The sequence below is a fragment of the Pseudopipra pipra genome, chromosome 9, assembly GCF_036250125.1.
Source record: "Pseudopipra pipra isolate bDixPip1 chromosome 9, bDixPip1.hap1, whole genome shotgun sequence".
Classification (NCBI taxonomy): Eukaryota; Metazoa; Chordata; class Aves; order Passeriformes; family Pipridae; genus Pseudopipra; species Pseudopipra pipra.
The window spans coordinates 14,261,960-14,278,218 of record NC_087557.1 but is presented as its reverse complement, the minus strand read 5'-3'; the positions used below and the strand labels follow the sequence as shown (position 1 = coordinate 14,278,218).

Genomic DNA, 16,259 nt, shown 5'->3' with positions numbered 1-16,259 from the left:
GGGTGGCTGAAAGGGAAGGCGGGCTTTTTTTTTGTGCAGTGACAGGCAAAAAGTCCTTCCTCTGTGGCCATGGAGCAGCTGGAACAGGGAACTGATGAATACAGCACCACAAAGATAAGGCAGTATTAGGAGAAGATTGGCTGAAATAACCTTTGACCTCTGCCTGTCTTTTTTCTTTTGAAGTCCTGTCCTGTTTCCATTCACCCTGAATGCATGTTTTCAGTGCCTACGTGAGGAGCTCTGATGGCCCCACTTTTATCTCTAGCTTTTCAAGAGAGTCAAAATGGGCTCAAAGCTGCCAGTAGCAGTCACTTGTGCTACAGAATCCACATGCATTCCTCTGAGCATCACATACAAAAAACTCCTCTGGCTCCCCACAAAAAAAGACATTGGGACTTGAAAACAAGGCAGGTCATTCAGGAATTCTTAGGTGGTGGCTAATGTCAGCATCAGAAAAGGGTGCAGACAGACACACAGAGCACTTCAGATAAATCCCTTTGAAACCAGCCTTTCCCTACAGATGCAAGACATACTAAAGATAGACAAAAAAAAAGAGGAGGGGTGGGGCTAGGTGGGAAGAACATTCCTCTCAACACAAGTATTTTTATTGAAGTCATGGCTCTAATTCTAAGGAGTCAATGCATCTGTCTTTGAAGCTTCCCTCAGCATGAATGCTAACTTGCCAAAGAAACAGCCTGCATTTGCACAATAAAAAACAAGTTATGGAGCTCTTCAGGAGAGCAGCTGTCTTATACGTAGTGGCTAACATATTCTAAGGGATTATGAATGTAGATGAATCAGTGAGAGCCAGTCTCTGGCAGTTGCATGCTATCATCTGCAGCCTACTGGGCTCTTGTAGGTTGGCTCTAATCATTCCTATGTGTAGTTTGTTATGAAGTATAATGAGTATGGTATCTCAAAAGTACTCAGGTTGCTCTCTCTCCTTACTATTAATTTCATCTTTGTCCTGGACATCTGTCTTAGGCTTCCCCTGCTCGCCGGGTTCTTTTTCTCGTTTGTGTTTACATTGTTTGTTTTTACCGTCCTTCTTCCCCTGGTTGTCATTCTTTTCTTCTGTTTTTTCAGGTTCTTCAGATTTATTTGTTCTGCTTTCATTTTTTCCCACTTCCATGGTCTTCTGATCCACACAGCCTTCTGACTCTGGAATTTTTTCTATATAAACCAAAAGTAACCAAGATGTAAGGAACCAAAATTAAATATCCTCTTATCTCTAGAGATATTTTGAGGAAAAGGAGGTAGTCCTAAGCTTTGAGCTTTCCAGGAGCATTAACCATCAGTAACTCATGAGGTTAGGAACACAGCATCTAGCTTAAAATCTGCTTCAGAGGGTCAAGATCATATATTTAAGGAAGACGACTGACAATTTTGCAATTACAGACTCAGAGTAAGATTCTGACTGATATTAGGTACATGTTTTACATTTCGTCTATGCAGCTCTAGACCAAATTCTTCACCACATGAAGAATCACAGATTATTCTGAGTTGGAAGGCACCCACAAGGATCATCGAGTCCAACTCTTAAGTGAACAAGAAAGGCCATAAAAACATTTCCCACACTTACAGGGAGTGAGAGGAAGGAAAACAAAATTAAAAGGTTAAATGAAAAGCAAAATGCTAAACTGCTACTTAAATTAAGAGCAGCAGGCTGGAATGAATGAGTTGATGTTAACTTCTATACAAGAATTTCTGGCTTTCCAGTTTGGCCTTAGCCCTTGCTGCCACGAAAGAAAACAGTCACATAAAATCAGTGATTGGGTCAGGCTTGAAGCAGGAAGAACAGTGATGTTCAAAGCAGGAGCCCCTGAACGAACTGTTTACATAACACAAATTCAAGCTGGCAGTCTAGAGTGAAACTAGAACAATTGTAATGTATCAGATGGTCTGGGACTTATTTTTGTTGTGCAATTTCACCCTAACTTTCTGCTATAAGAAATTTTAGCCCACAAAACTGTATAAAATTACCTAGTGCACAAATAGCCACATAAACAAGTTCATGCCATCACCTAAAATGGCAAAGTAGGGGATACAAAAGTGCTCCAGTAGAAGTAAATTTTAAAAGTACCAAGATAATTTACCAGTTTATCTTAATTTTCAACTGTGAATTTACATTATCTGACATTTCCCTATCCAGTTTTCCTCCCAATACATTAACCAGTTACAATAAATTAAGAAAATGCTCCTGAAGGAAAGATAGGAGTTGAGAAAAGTTCTACAGTTGTTCAAGTAAGCCTAGACACTGAAGAGTCTTGGTTCTTCAAATAGATAAGAATCACAGTCTCCTACAAAGGAATTAATCAAAGATGACCTTTCCAATTGTCCCTGCTTGAGAAAACCCAAGGCAATGTTTTGTAGAAGAGAGGATGAAATAACTACCAGCACAATCAAGCTAGCTGAGATAATAATAGAATAATTTAGATCAGAAGTGACTTCCAAAGGTTGCCCGTTCCATCATCAAAAAATAGGGCCAATTCAGATCATGGCAACTATCTCAAAAAATGCAGATTTTACAAACTTCCTGAGCAACCTGTTCCAGTGTTCTAACTACCTTCATAACAAATATTTATTTTCTTATATTGAATCAGAATTCCTGTTTTCCAGTTTATATCCGTTGCCTCTCGTGCTTCCTCCAGACACATCTGAGCAGTCTAGATCTATCTTAGCTTTCTCAAGGCTGAGTAGACCCAGCTCTCTCATCATGTTATGTGCTGCAGCTCCTAATCAATTTAGTGGCTCTTTTCTGAGTTATTCAAGATGGTACAAGTGTGGCATAAATCATGATCTTGCTTAGAAACTGAAAGTAAAAAGACTAAATTAGTGTCAAATTAGATAGAAAAGAATCAGGTTTAAAAAGATGAGGAAACTCAGTGTAAATAAGATCAACATTTCACAAAGGTTGTGTTGAGCAATACCTTGAATGTCTCAAAAAGTGTTGGGTAGAGAGATTGGGGGTCTGATGCTGCTTGTTAACCCACACTTCAAAGGCTCTCAAATGGAACAGGGACTCACCTCTACTAATTCGAATAATAGCAGGCCACTCCAAGTTCAAAGGCACCTGCTGAGATTCCCAGTGTATGGCTGTCTCTCACCTTTGCAGCAGCTCAGGTAATGTCACCTTTAGGCAGATCAATGAAGTTATTTCTAAACACCCAAGTTTTAAAAGAACTCACCATCTGCAGTTGCTGTTTTCTCATCTTGTGGGTTTCTAGAGCCAAGCCAGTAAGATTTCTGCACAGGGAAATACCAAGGCTGTGGTAGCCCATAGTCCCCTAAAACAAAAGTAAGTAGGTAAAGTGCACTTCACAATCCCATTTCTCAGTAGGCACGAATACAATTACACTAAATCTGAGCATAATTATAAACACTTGCAGTCCTACTGTGCATATCAGAAGGTCAAACCATCCACCAAGTACCTGATAGAACAGATTTTGTTTACAGATATTTTTTTAATTTTGGGCAGCAGTAAAATATTAAGAAAATATGTGATGTGATTTGCCTTACCTTGCTTAAGTACAATATAGTTGAATTACAGAATGAAGCTACTCCCTGAATCCTTACCAACCAGGAGGCAGCTGATTGCTTAAGTGGGATCCCAGCCTCACTCAGCAATTTTCTTTTAAGGCCCACTTAGCGCTTGAGGGTTGACATGAGTGAAAAGCATTTTATATTTACACTTATTATCCTGGGGCTAGATTCACAAGTCACAATGGGAAAAGACACTCTGACTGTTATTTCAGCACACAGCCTTTTAGGAAAAGTGACAACACAGTAATCGTCTTCTTAAGCAAAAATGGGCTTTTTTTGTCACAGGTTAATTCAGTTTGGATAAGAGAAAGTACAATAACATTACCAGTTCTTGTCAGGCCAGATCAGAGTTACAGCAAGTCAACACTGCTTTCCTGGATCATACTGATTTATAGAATGCAAGAATTTGAGCTGCTATGTTTAAAACTGGCATCCCTGTGAACCCAGATATTATTATCCTTGTGCTATTTATTCAAAATAAGCAAAGGGAGTTGGTAATACTCACTGAAAGATGGTCAGTTTTTCTTAATTGAAAACCACTGTTTATGAAAGTGTCTGCCTATTTCTGAATTAACAAATGTTATCTGTATTTCAGGCAACCACTTATACCCCTATTAATGCACACAAATGCTCTGTCTTCATCTACAAACAGTTTGCCTTGCACTTGCTATGGACTGGATTATATCCCTCTGAAACTGGTGGCTAAAACGACAGATTCTTATTCAGGATGAATGCAAAACCCAAGTGATATTTGTTATGGAGCAGAATGCTCAAATAGCCAAAGCACCATTATGCCAATGGGTGGTTAGCTGCAGAACACACTTGAGTAGGAACAGAACCATATGGCTCAAAGGATTATCCAGGGAACTGGACATGACACAAAGGATTATCCATAGTAACCTCAAAGACTACAGCATTGATTTGGTAGGTCTGCACGTGTGTGACAGAGAAACACCATGAGAAATTCTACAGAAACAGAGGAGCAGAAAGCCAATCAGATACTCAGAGCAAATATTGGAAGGATGGGAAGGTACTAACTAGAAGCCCTGAAAGGTGTTACTTCTGTGTGAAGTGCTGACAGAAAAAACCCAATTTGTATCTATGAACAAAGAAACTGCTGTTGTTTAATTTCTGCTGTGTTCATGGAAATAGTACATTGTCTACTCTTCTTTAAATAAACAGAGTTGTAGAAAAGGAAAAGGAAAAAAACATCCACCTGCCAAGAACACATTTTGGAACTGCAGTTTGCATGCAGGAGTAATTAATGAAAAGAAACCTCACTTGCTGGGTACAGCATAAGAGTTTACATTTATTACACTGTAACAATATTCAATATGAAGTAAGATAACCATTTAAGCTAGAAGGACAAATCATTTTGTCACAAAGAAAGTTCCAGAATTTTGTAACTGATAACAAAAAAAATCCTCTTGTGAACTCACACAAGAACCATGATTCCCCTTTAGAAATAAAATAAATCCGGACATGAACTTTCATAACTGCTTGGGACAAAGTATGTGTCTTAGGAAATAGTACCATCCTTTAAGAAACATTTTGCCTAAGGTGGCCATAATATATATGTGAATGAGAACTGTTACTTCTATATTTTTAGAAATTTAAAGAAATCTCATTAGAAATGGTTGAAATTTCTCAAAAGAAAACATATACACAATTTGGATTTTAACAGATGATATTTTTCTAGATTTATTTTCTATTCAAATTATAAAATGGGACCAGAAATTGCATCCTCCTTTTTACTCTTTCTTCCTTTTTCATTCTTTTCAGGAATAAAACAGGAGAAAGAAAAAAGAAAGAGAGAAAAGTGGAAGACTTAATAAACCAGTGGTGCTAAAGTGGATAAGATTCATGGTCTACAACACCCTGTTTTTACAGTGAATTACTCAGAGAGTGATTAGATTAACAGAGTTTACAACAACTACCGCCACTTCATATGGATAAGAAATGGACATACCTGGAAAAACGTTATCAAGATACCAAGAAAGTATTCCATAGAGAAAAGCATCAAAAAGCATCATGTTAATGGAAAAAAGAAAACTATAATCATCTCCTTCCAAGGGACTGGTTCTGATGTTACCCCACTGTAGGCCAAGACCTTGTTCTTCATAGCGTGACAAGTATTCTGTACCGAAACCAAAAGCTACTTGAGAAAGCAAACTCTGGAATAAAGGAAAAATTACATTCAACTCAGACAGGGGGACATTTTGTAAAAAAAAAAAAAAAAAAAAAGACAACCTTTAGGGACCGGACTTCAAAACTTAATAATACCTAACAAATGACATGGGAAAAGTTGTTTCACTTTTATATTGGCCTGTAATGTTTAATTCTCTAAATGGAAGCAATTCTAAGTAGTTTTTAGCCACAACAGACTGAATTCAACCTTGGTTGTGCTTTCTTTAACTACTAGTCAACCTTCACAGACTGGGGTTTTTTTCATTAATGTCTCTGTTCAGAAAATACTACAGATGCATCTAGAAAGTTTGCAGCGTACAACTTTGCCTATTTTGGAGGAAAAAAATATTTCCTGAGTGTATGGGGAAGGGCCACTATGAGTAACAAGTCAGAAAGTACACCAGATGCTCAGGATAAGGAAAACCACAACCATCCCTTCCCCTGTCATGTCTGTTAGCTGGTTCTCACACAACAAATAAACCAGTAGAGTATCTAATAAACCAGTAGAGTATCTACATATTATCTTCAATGTTGCATTGCAAAAATAGAGGAAGAAGAGATATAGTGCTGTTTCACAGGACTTGTAGTTCAGCCAGGAATGCCAGACCTCAGGAAAACGAGGGATCCCAATAGCAACTCTCAGTGAGGTATTATCATAGTGTGCTACGTAAAGAATATTTGGTTTTCAGCAATATATTCGCTGTCCTTAAAATTTTAACATTTTACTTCAGGCCCCCTAAACATGCACACCCTGCCTTTATCGTCCCTGGTAAGAAAGCTGATTAATAGCCATATTTACACTTAGGTAGAGCTTTCAAAGTGTTCTGTTTTCTTTCTTCCTTTTTCTATAGATTTCCTAGTGCAAGGGGAGAAGACAGTTCTTTTACCTGTGTTGTTAGAACGCTCAGTACAGATGGGGAGACTGGCCTCAAACACCCTTCCCGTTTCATTGAGCAACAAAAAATTAGTCTGAATAATTTTGTAAGATCACAGTTCCATTTCAAAAAACAGCAAGAAGTTTCCAGCTCCTCTGACTTGTTATGTATCTTAGCTAAAATGGAAGAGAACCAACAAGGAAGCACTGTGTGGAGGATGTCTACAACTACTTAGATGAAAAGTATTTCTCAGAGCTTTGGCACTTGAGTTCAAATCCTAACTCTACAGTCAGGTAAAGAAAGAATGTGTACCTGAGGTCTTCTCATCCTTAGATATTTTGGTGTTAACTAGGTTATAGCACATGAGAAAGATAACTCTCCCCATTTTGTGAATTGCCTTCATATTTACTAAGCATATCAGAAGTTAAATTTGCTTTGACTTCTAAGGGGTGTTCAAAACAATTTAAACAGTATGTTAATGTTAATTTCCTAGCATTCAAAAAGTAAAACAAAATTTTATTGGATTTTCTGAAAACCATGAAGATATCTCTTGCACTAGGCCTGCTAAAGGCTTATGCACTTACAATCCTTAATTATTTGAGAGAGATTTAGAGGTCTCCCTCTCCAAGTCACAAAAGCAGAGAGGAAGAGGTGTGCAATATTTTGTAATTCACATATGCACCATGAGAAGGGGAGCAAAGACAACACAGAAAGGCTTACTGCTAGGATCTTCAGATTGACAGTCACGCGGTCTTGCCAGACAAAGCAAATGATGTGGGGCAGGTACAAGGTGAAGTAGATGACTCCACTGCAGGCAGCTGCCAGATTTGCTTTGGAGAAGAAGGTGCTGAACAAGAAACACTGCATTATGGTGGCTGTGGTGAATGTCAGTAGGAAGAGAAAGAAGAGAAGTGGATTGCTATAATGTAGTACTTGTCCACGCTGTAAGCAAAAGGAAAACAAAAATTTAGAAGTATTGCTGCTTCCTGAACTGGCAGAAAAGGTCAGAATTGTCATCGACATGTAACATGTAATGAGTAATAAGCCAGTCCTTCTTACCTAATATGACTTCTAACTCTCCCAGGTAGTATTTTCAACCACGGAGGTCATTACAATCACAAATCCTTCATCTAACTTTATCCCTGTTCCTGAATTGTGACTTCAGGTTAGTACAATAGGTTGTGGAGTTTATATTCCTATTCAATGACTGAATTAAGATCATAACTGATTGAAAATAGACATTATGTCCCTGTCTTAATAAGTAAATGATTCCAAGCAAGATGTGCCTGCCTGGAAACTCATACATTTTAAATAAAAGTATTAAAGTTAATAATAAAGTTTCATTGATCTCTTCTCATCCTCTCCTCAATCCACTTGCTCTACATGCAGAAAAGACAATGTAAGGAAGTGTGGCAAAACATCTTTAAAAAGCCAACAACAAAACCACAGGAAATTATAAAGCTTCTGCACCTAAATGATATTCAAACTCCAGAAGGGTATCACAGCTGAGGAAGCCAAGTGAAGTTTCTCAGAGATCCTTGTGTGCTAACTGACCCACTGGGTGAACTTTTATCAGTCTTTCTTCATTAGAGCTTTTGTAGATGCTCCCTCTCAAGAAGAGCATGAACTGCTGCCAATTATCTATTTACTCCTAAAAAAACAATGTTGAGATCTATTTATTAGGTCAACTTACATAAGGCTAAAATAGGTCTTTAAGGCTATAAATAGGTCTCAACGTTGTTGCAACATCCCACCGAGTCTCACAGACTGACTTCTCTATCAATAGTGATGCAATGTCTCATAAGGATGTATTCACAGAGGTGCCTTACATGGCCATAGTGAAATCTTGGAAAGGAAGTGAATTACAGGTAAAGCACATTCCTCTCTGATATTATTTCTCTCCTGATTTTTAATTAAACCAGTGTAGCAAATAAATTAATCCCTCTATACACCCAAGCTGTAATGGAACCACCAGGAACTAGAACAACACACCAGGGAATGTTGATAAGACAAAGCAGAGCGAACCCTAATTGTGCATTTATACCAATATCAGTTCCCCACATCAGAAAAGACGCAAGGGCATTCTTCCTTATCAAAATGCTACAGATTTATATAATCAAATATAGCAGCAAGCTCTAAATATAGAGCTTGATTCTCAGGTAAATGAGATAAGAGATAGTCCTCAGAGACAACATCCAAACTGTCCTGAAAATTTACAAAATTATGGTAATCCTGAGCCACCAAAACAAAAGGCAGGTTGATTTTTTTTTATGTTTTCCTGAAAGTTGTGTTCTTGCAGTCTCTTTTTCCACTGAAATAGTGGCACAATTTCTAAGCAGGCAAGGATTGGATATTATACATGAATCACATATAGTGAGTTACAAGATTAAAATTCTTCAAATTACTACCTCTTTGATTTAAAGCAATGATTACTATTTATTGGGAGATGTGCATCTGCCTGTAGAAAATACAATATACAGAGAAATCAGCCTGATGGATTGTTCTATGAGGAATCTCACAATCTTTACTAGTGAACTTATGGTTCTGTCTCTGCCAAGTGCTGATGCCATTATGAGGTCTGCTTAGAAGAATGTGCCGGCTACGTGCCCTGATCTGAACAGGCCATCACTATTCACATCTCCCTATCAATGGCTACTCTTCTTTCTCAACAGCAAACTGGTATCAGCAGTGCAAACACAACAGTGAGTTTGAGAGAAGCAATCCTTACCATAATCAGTACTGTGAGGAGGAATGTGCTCCCAGTCATCATGAGAAAGCTGTCTAGGAACCAAGTGCACCAAATCACCCCATTAGTTATACCCCTGTTCTTCATAGCCTCTTTCAGACGCATTTCCTTCTCCAGCACTATACTCTTTACAATCATGGACACTGAATATATCCAAGCTAGCACCATGAAGATGGGGAAGGAGCGGTTCAGGGTGATCATGAAGCTACCAAAGCAAGAAGGAAGAAATAAATTAAATTTCGGTAAAACAGAGAAATATTGAGATGAAAAGCAAAAGGAGTGGGGAAGAATGCATTCACTAAATATGGAACTGAAAATTCTCAGTCTAAACATCAGTAACATGTCACTAGTGAACTTCTCCAGCATCCTAAATATTAATGAACTAATGGTTGCTGCATTCCCATGAGACAGATAAATGTTATTCCTATTTTACAAAGAAGTTCTGAGGGTTATTGATGGCTACAAAATATGTGGTTGTTCATGAAAATACAGCTCTCTTCACAGTGAATTCCCATAACGCTTTTACTATTATCTATAAAGAATATTTTAAGACATATGCTAATGTTAACAATTTAGGAGTATCACTGTCTTTTTATGCTCCTAAAATTCACTGGCAAAAGAATTAAACAAATTAACCATTAACAGCACCTGAGGTTGCCAGCAAGGCTGCTGAAATTCATACAAACCATGACTCAGGGTATTGGATCTAGCTGAGATGGAGTTAATTTTGCCCATAGCAGCCCTCACAGTGCTGGGCTTTGCATTGGTAGCTAGAAAGGTGTTGATAACACATCAGCATTTTGGCTACTGCTGAACAGTGCTGGCACAGCATCAACACCAAGAACACCAAGGCTCTTTACTAATAAGCCTTATCTTGACCCACAACTTGTTTTCCATCTTCATTTCTTCTCTTGCTTAAGGAAGGGAGTGATAGAGCAGCTTGGTGGGCACCTGGCATCCAGTCAAGGTCAATTCACCACAGTCCTTCTTGGCACCCAGCACGGGGTGAGACAGCAGCAGTTTTACATAAGCATGCTACAGTTATAGTAGTTATTAAGTAGCAAGGTTCTGTGCAGGACACAGTTTGTCAGCTGCACTGCTTATCTCTTTATTTTGCTGAGTCTGGGAACATGTTAACACAACAAATGTCTCTGTTGCTTCACCCTGGCATTGACGGCCTTTTGCTGTGCTGGAGGAGTTATCTTGTGAAGAGGATGAGGGAATACATCTCCTCCCTCTCCCTAGCTGTGACTGATGTGGATGGTTTTATTATTCAGGCTTCCAGGGTCCTTTTCCATCCTTATGTGAGGTGTTTAATTACTATTACTAATTAACACTGCCAGCATATTATGGGGTTTGTGGAATCCTGTGTTGTCTTGGTGTATGAGAAAGCAAATTCTGTGTGAGGGGATAATGAAATGTGCCCTGGCAGGGCAGGGCAGTGAGCAGCGGGTCCCTGGGTGGCAGGGCATATGGAAGGATTTGGGCAGGTTCCTAGTGTGGTTATCACTTCCACACCTTGGGACTTGGGACTGAACAGGCAATCAAACCTAGCAAAGTGACACATCACCTGATGGAAGGGTGCCTGCCCACCCCACTGAAAACCAGCAGCTTCTCGCCCTGTACCGGAGCCTGGCCTGTGCCCACAGAGCCAGGGTTCAGTACTCTCAGACTCACAGTTGAGGCAGGGACCCAAACTGCATCTGAGGACACTATGGCTGAGACAGGGACCCAAACAGCAACTACAGGAATTGCCCCAGTAGCGAAAAAGAAAAGGTGGATAAGGAGAACAACAGGTCCATATCATTGACTAGACAAGGGGAAAGAAGAAGAGGGAGAAGAGGGAGAGGAAGAAGGAGAGGGAAAGGGAGAGTCTGATCAAGAAGACAGTACTTAACAAAGAAATTGAAAAAAGGAGTGAGAGAATTTAAACAGGAAAAAGAAATTACCCAGTGAGATTTTGGGGTGAAAAAGCTGAAAACATTTTCTGTGAATTCAGTATCGCAATTTTTCAATGAATTTACCCTAAAACAAAATGGAGTTGATTCTTTAAAGGCCAAAAGCTCAGAGTTGCTAAAAATTGGATGTTGTCTGGATGCAACAAAGGCCAGGATTGGGATTAGGGGTAGAGTCTTGGCAAAGGTGGCTTCTGGAGTTTGGGTTATGACAGGATAAGGAAAAAAATCAAATTTATAAAGTTACGTCTCAGTTATTGCTCTTGTATATACACTTTAGGACTAGGATTAATTCTGGTGCTTGAGAGTCTTAAAGCATCCAGCAATCCAAGCATTCAACAGAATTAAGACAAACTACTTTTACTCACACATCGTCCACAAAACACGGATATGGCATTTGCTGCAGATAAATTCCCAATGGCACTTCAGTAGTGGTCTGGGTCTTTATAATCCCATGCTCAATCATGTCTTGGAGATACGCAAAACCTCCCCATATATAACGTAAATCATCCACAGGATCAGCTCTTGGACCAGGATCCCAGTACCTCAAAAGAAATTTCACATGGAAATCATTCTGCACTGCATTACATAGTAACTATTAACAAAAACAGTTGGATTTCACTTATGTATCTAATGCAGGTTCTAATATCCTTATGTCTCATATTCATGTTATGGCAAGTAAGAACTGAGAAGCAACCATCACTCACCTGTCTTTGATTTTGTTTGTTTTCTCCACTGCATCTATGTCCATCCGGATCTTGTATGTCACATGTGGTGGGAGATTGCTGGTTGTAGGTTCTAGGTCTGGAAAAACCACACCAGCCCAGAATTTGTTTTCCTCCAGTAGATAAAGGGCTTGATGAGTCAGTTGAGTTTCATCAAGATAACCTTCAAATTTATCCAAGGTCAAGCACTACAAATAATTACAGAGAGAATAGATTAGTAAGAGGTATACATTAAAGCAAACATGAGTGCTTGAAAATAGAAAAGGGAGGTAGGTTCACCTGAAGTAGTTGCTATTTTCAGCTTTAAAAGTTTATGGTGAAACTATTAAAAGTTGACTTTCCCTCCCCATCCTTAGTCTAAATCTTATAACAAATCCAAAACACCCAGCATTATCAATATAAGCTCAGAAACATAATTCTTCCTAAAAGGAAAATAAACCAAAAACCTGTACTTCTCAGGTTTAGCATTGTTGTGGTCAGTGTGAGCGAATGGAATAATTTTGAAAGTAGCTTATTTCTGATATTTAAGGATTGCTTCCTCCAAGCTCAAGATATTTCCATCCTGATAAGTAAGAAATCAAGTAATGGTGGCCACAAAAGCAGGAGCTGCTGTTGCAATTTAAGCATGACAGGGCAAATTTAGACATACCTGTACAAAATGTATAGCTAGCATTATGTTCCACATTAATGAATTAGATAGATTGAAATAATTTTTAAAAATATATTTAAGCCACTGTAATCATCCAGACATGGACACATGAACTCTGCCACTTGGACTGTGCTTGGAAGATTCCCTCAAAAAGGCAAATATCTGAATTGGAAAGGCTAAAGCTGCAGCACTGCTGAGGTCCTGGTATCAGGAACCATTTCCACAGTCCTCATCTAGGAGATAAAATTAACTCAGCTATAAAATAAATCTGGCCACGAGAACTCTTTAGCAGTCCATTTGAAACAAAACATTAACCTTTTTCAAGTTTTTGCTGTAGTCTTTGAGGTTACTATAAGAGTATTCTCAGCTGCACCACAGCTTGCAGCAGAGATGTGGAGTCTCCAAAGATAGTTGCTGGCAGCACACCTCTCCTCATTGCATACTATAGTAAGGAGTAGGCTGTCCCTGAAAGGGAGTTATTTGTTCCCATTGTGTTTGGCATGGTGGGAAAACATTCTCAAATGCTAACAACTCAGTGTAAACAGCAGACTTAAAGAATAAGCTCATTACAAAGAATGCTAGGACACAAAGATCTATTACCAGGTACAGTAACTGCCCTGATATTGTGGATGTTCCAGCACTGACCTGCTGCGAGCAATATATTTCACTCAGTTTGAGTAAGAAATAATTCCGCTAACATGATGCAAAAAGATTACTGAAAAAAAACCAGCAGAGCTTTGTGCAAAACCTTTATTGTTCCCTCTTGCAATAGTTGTAGGAAGGCAGATACACTCTCAGTTCCTGTCTTCTCGCAAGGGATGAATGGTCTTTTAGCCTGAACCAGACTGCATTTAGGTTTAGTCCTGTTGGCTGTAACTAGTACCAATCTTCGCTGTGAGCTTGAGCTCAGCTTATTTATTCATTAAATAATAACTAAATATTTACTTTTCTTTCAGAGATGCTTGTAAGATGTAACTGATCTCTATAAAGACCCTGACTCTCATATGGTAAGTGCTGAGTTCCCAAGTATTAAGCCCTCTAAAAAAATATAACCTTTTTCACATTGCACATAGCTTGATGAACTCATCAGTAAGCTGGATTACTCTGGTTACTATTCCAGAGTAACCTCTCATTCAAAGTATCTTCACAATGCCTTGATATTTTAATCTATATCTTTAGCATTTTTTATTTACGTAATTAAACTTCACTCACTTCCTGCACTGGGGCTCTCAAAAATCCTCAGAGGGCATCACTGAAAACAACATGTTAGAGCAGAGGGGTACAGATTCCAGGAAAGAGAGACAGACATCTTGTCAGAAGGGCTACAGAAGAAGCGGAAACTCCCTCATTGACTTCAATGGAATTTTGTTCCGGTGCTTAAAAACCTGAAGGGTGACTTACCAAGGAACTATTTGTTTCTCTGGTCCTGATCTTGCTGAAATTAGTGGCCCGTTGATTATTAGTACTTACAAAACAATACTTCCTTGAGGTTTTACATTCATCTTCTGCCTCTCAGCATTGAAGTGCGTTCAGACATTCAAGCAACATTTTGAATATAGCATCAAAGATCATCAAATTGAACCTCTTTTCATAATGATAAGTATTGATGTTCTTGTACCACTGTATTATTTAAAACATATGTTTTAATAATGAGATTAAATTTGAAACAAATGAAGATGTCTTATGATTTCAACATTCTTGTCTGTTACCACAGACCCCAGTACTGCCTAACCAGGTTTAAGATATCCTCTACAAGTATTCCCAGTGGGGGTGGGGCTGATCTTACCTCCAAATACTGACTGAGCAAACGCAGAACTTGGTCCGCAGCACTGAAGATGTTCCGCCAGTCAAAGTCTGCCATTCCCTTCTCGCGGCTCCTTGGAGATCCATTGTGGAGAAAGTTGATTATGTGTTCAGCGGTTAAGCCTTCAGCACCCAGCTGGCTGTTCAAGAAGTCCCTCACTGTAGGGTGCTTCAGAGAGTCCTGAAGAAACACACCAGGACAGTTTCACTACAGTGATTGCCTTTCTAGCCCTGTTTAGCTAGAAAGGTTTCCATTTCCATAGCTCTTTCGAGACAGAAACAAGTGCGAAAGGGTATGCTAAGGACTTCATTTTACAAATGGGTAATTGCATAACTGGATGTGAGATTTGAAGAATGCATGAAAAGAAATTTACCCTTGACTATTGCGTTGCTTCCTTCTAAGCAAGAGGATATGTTACAAATGTCTAATTCAATATAGAAAAATGAGGGAAAACAAATGTTTTTTCTAGTATGAACTGCTTTATAAACTTTAACTACAGATAGTAATTGCAGCTGATCAAAGTCAAATCTAAGAGATGAGGAAATAAGCAATTTCCCAAAGTAGTAAACTGTTGGCCCAGCAAAAGCATGGTCCTACTGCCTTCTTTACCTGTACCAAATCCAAGAAAATCAAGTTGTTTGTTCTTGAAGAACATTTTGGAGAGGTGAGGAAGCAGCCGTTGCTGCCTTTATTAAGAAGTCATTAGCCAGACTCTTGACTGCTCAGATCTGAGGTCTGGTCACAGAGATGGTCTAATGCATCTATGAGTTGCCTTCAAACCAAGCTCAGTAACCAAGCCAACAGCTTTGAAGGCCACAGATTCCTTGCTGCAAAGGCTGTGCTTCCAGTCAAATCTTTCTAATTAATTGTTTTTTCCACCAGTAAAAATGAAGGATGGTGAAAGGCTGCTCTTACTGAGGACCCCTGCTAAGTTATAACATACACGGATCATGTTCATTTGCAGGCTGTTTTGAAAGAAGTACCACAGCTGAGGTCCTATTTCTTCCCAAGCTTTGGTCAACAGTCTGATGCGTTCCAGTTCCTCAAAAGTGGTGTTTGCCTGATGAAAAAAACAGCAGAAAAGAGTGTTAGAAGTCTAAGGAGATAAACAAACAGAATTTATGATCCATCCAGGATTCAGTGACAGTAAATTACAGGAAACCCATAATTTACAAATGCTGTAGTTTTTACCTTCAAAACTAAATAAAAATGTTAAAATAGCAGAAATGTTAATAATCCTCAGAAAAACAACCTGCAAAATCCAACCAGAATCAAAGTCACTTAGGATAAAATTATGTTGTATACGTAATGGAAAAAACAAGTGCACATTAATCCTAGTTAACTTTAATTCCTTTAAATACTCAGATTTTAGGTAGAATTATTTATTCCTTTCTTTTTCCCCTGGATTATTTCTCTCCATGAAGAACTAAAAAGAAAGGTGATGTGGGTAGATGAATGAATGGGAGGCAATTGCAGAAGACAGGTACTCCCATAGTTAAGATACTAGTTAAGAGCTGAAATGCTGGGCTGCTGTAAATCTGATGTTCTCCTGTGTGAATTATAAGCAGCAGTTCTGTGCCTTGTATAGATGAGAGTAAGTGAATTGCTGGTTATGAGGTGGCCAAAACCTAGGTCACATGTGACCTTGATTTAACTGCTCAGATTCATTTCACCCAACTTCAAGCATTTCACTGAAGAGTCCAGGCTCCATCCTATTTTCATTAAGTGAAAATTATTTATCATTTCAACAGATATAATACTAACTATGATGTTGT

The 16,259-nt window shown here is 38.7% G+C and overlaps 1 protein-coding gene across 3 annotated transcripts in view; it reads right to left on the bottom strand.

Moving 5' to 3' along the window:
* ABCA4 (ATP binding cassette subfamily A member 4) overlaps positions 1 to 16,259 on the bottom strand; it is a 73,505-nt gene that overhangs the window by 32,368 nt on the left and 24,878 nt on the right. For 2 of the 3 annotated variants that reach the window (XM_064663944.1, XM_064663943.1), the window contains exons 13-21: positions 15,428 to 15,544; positions 14,467 to 14,664; positions 12,014 to 12,219; positions 11,675 to 11,851; positions 9,334 to 9,556; positions 7,326 to 7,547; positions 5,513 to 5,717; positions 3,189 to 3,287; positions 949 to 1,173 (exon numbers count right to left, since the gene is read on the bottom strand). In XM_064663944.1, the coding sequence (XP_064520014.1) occupies positions 949 to 1,173; positions 3,189 to 3,287; positions 5,513 to 5,717; positions 7,326 to 7,547; positions 9,334 to 9,556; positions 11,675 to 11,851; positions 12,014 to 12,219; positions 14,467 to 14,664; positions 15,428 to 15,544 (1,672 nt within the window). The remainder of the gene's footprint in view (positions 1 to 948; positions 1,174 to 3,188; positions 3,288 to 5,512; positions 5,718 to 7,325; positions 7,548 to 9,333; positions 9,557 to 11,674; positions 11,852 to 12,013; positions 12,220 to 14,466; positions 14,665 to 15,427; positions 15,545 to 16,259) is intronic. The other variant, XM_064663945.1, reaches the window with a different exon arrangement.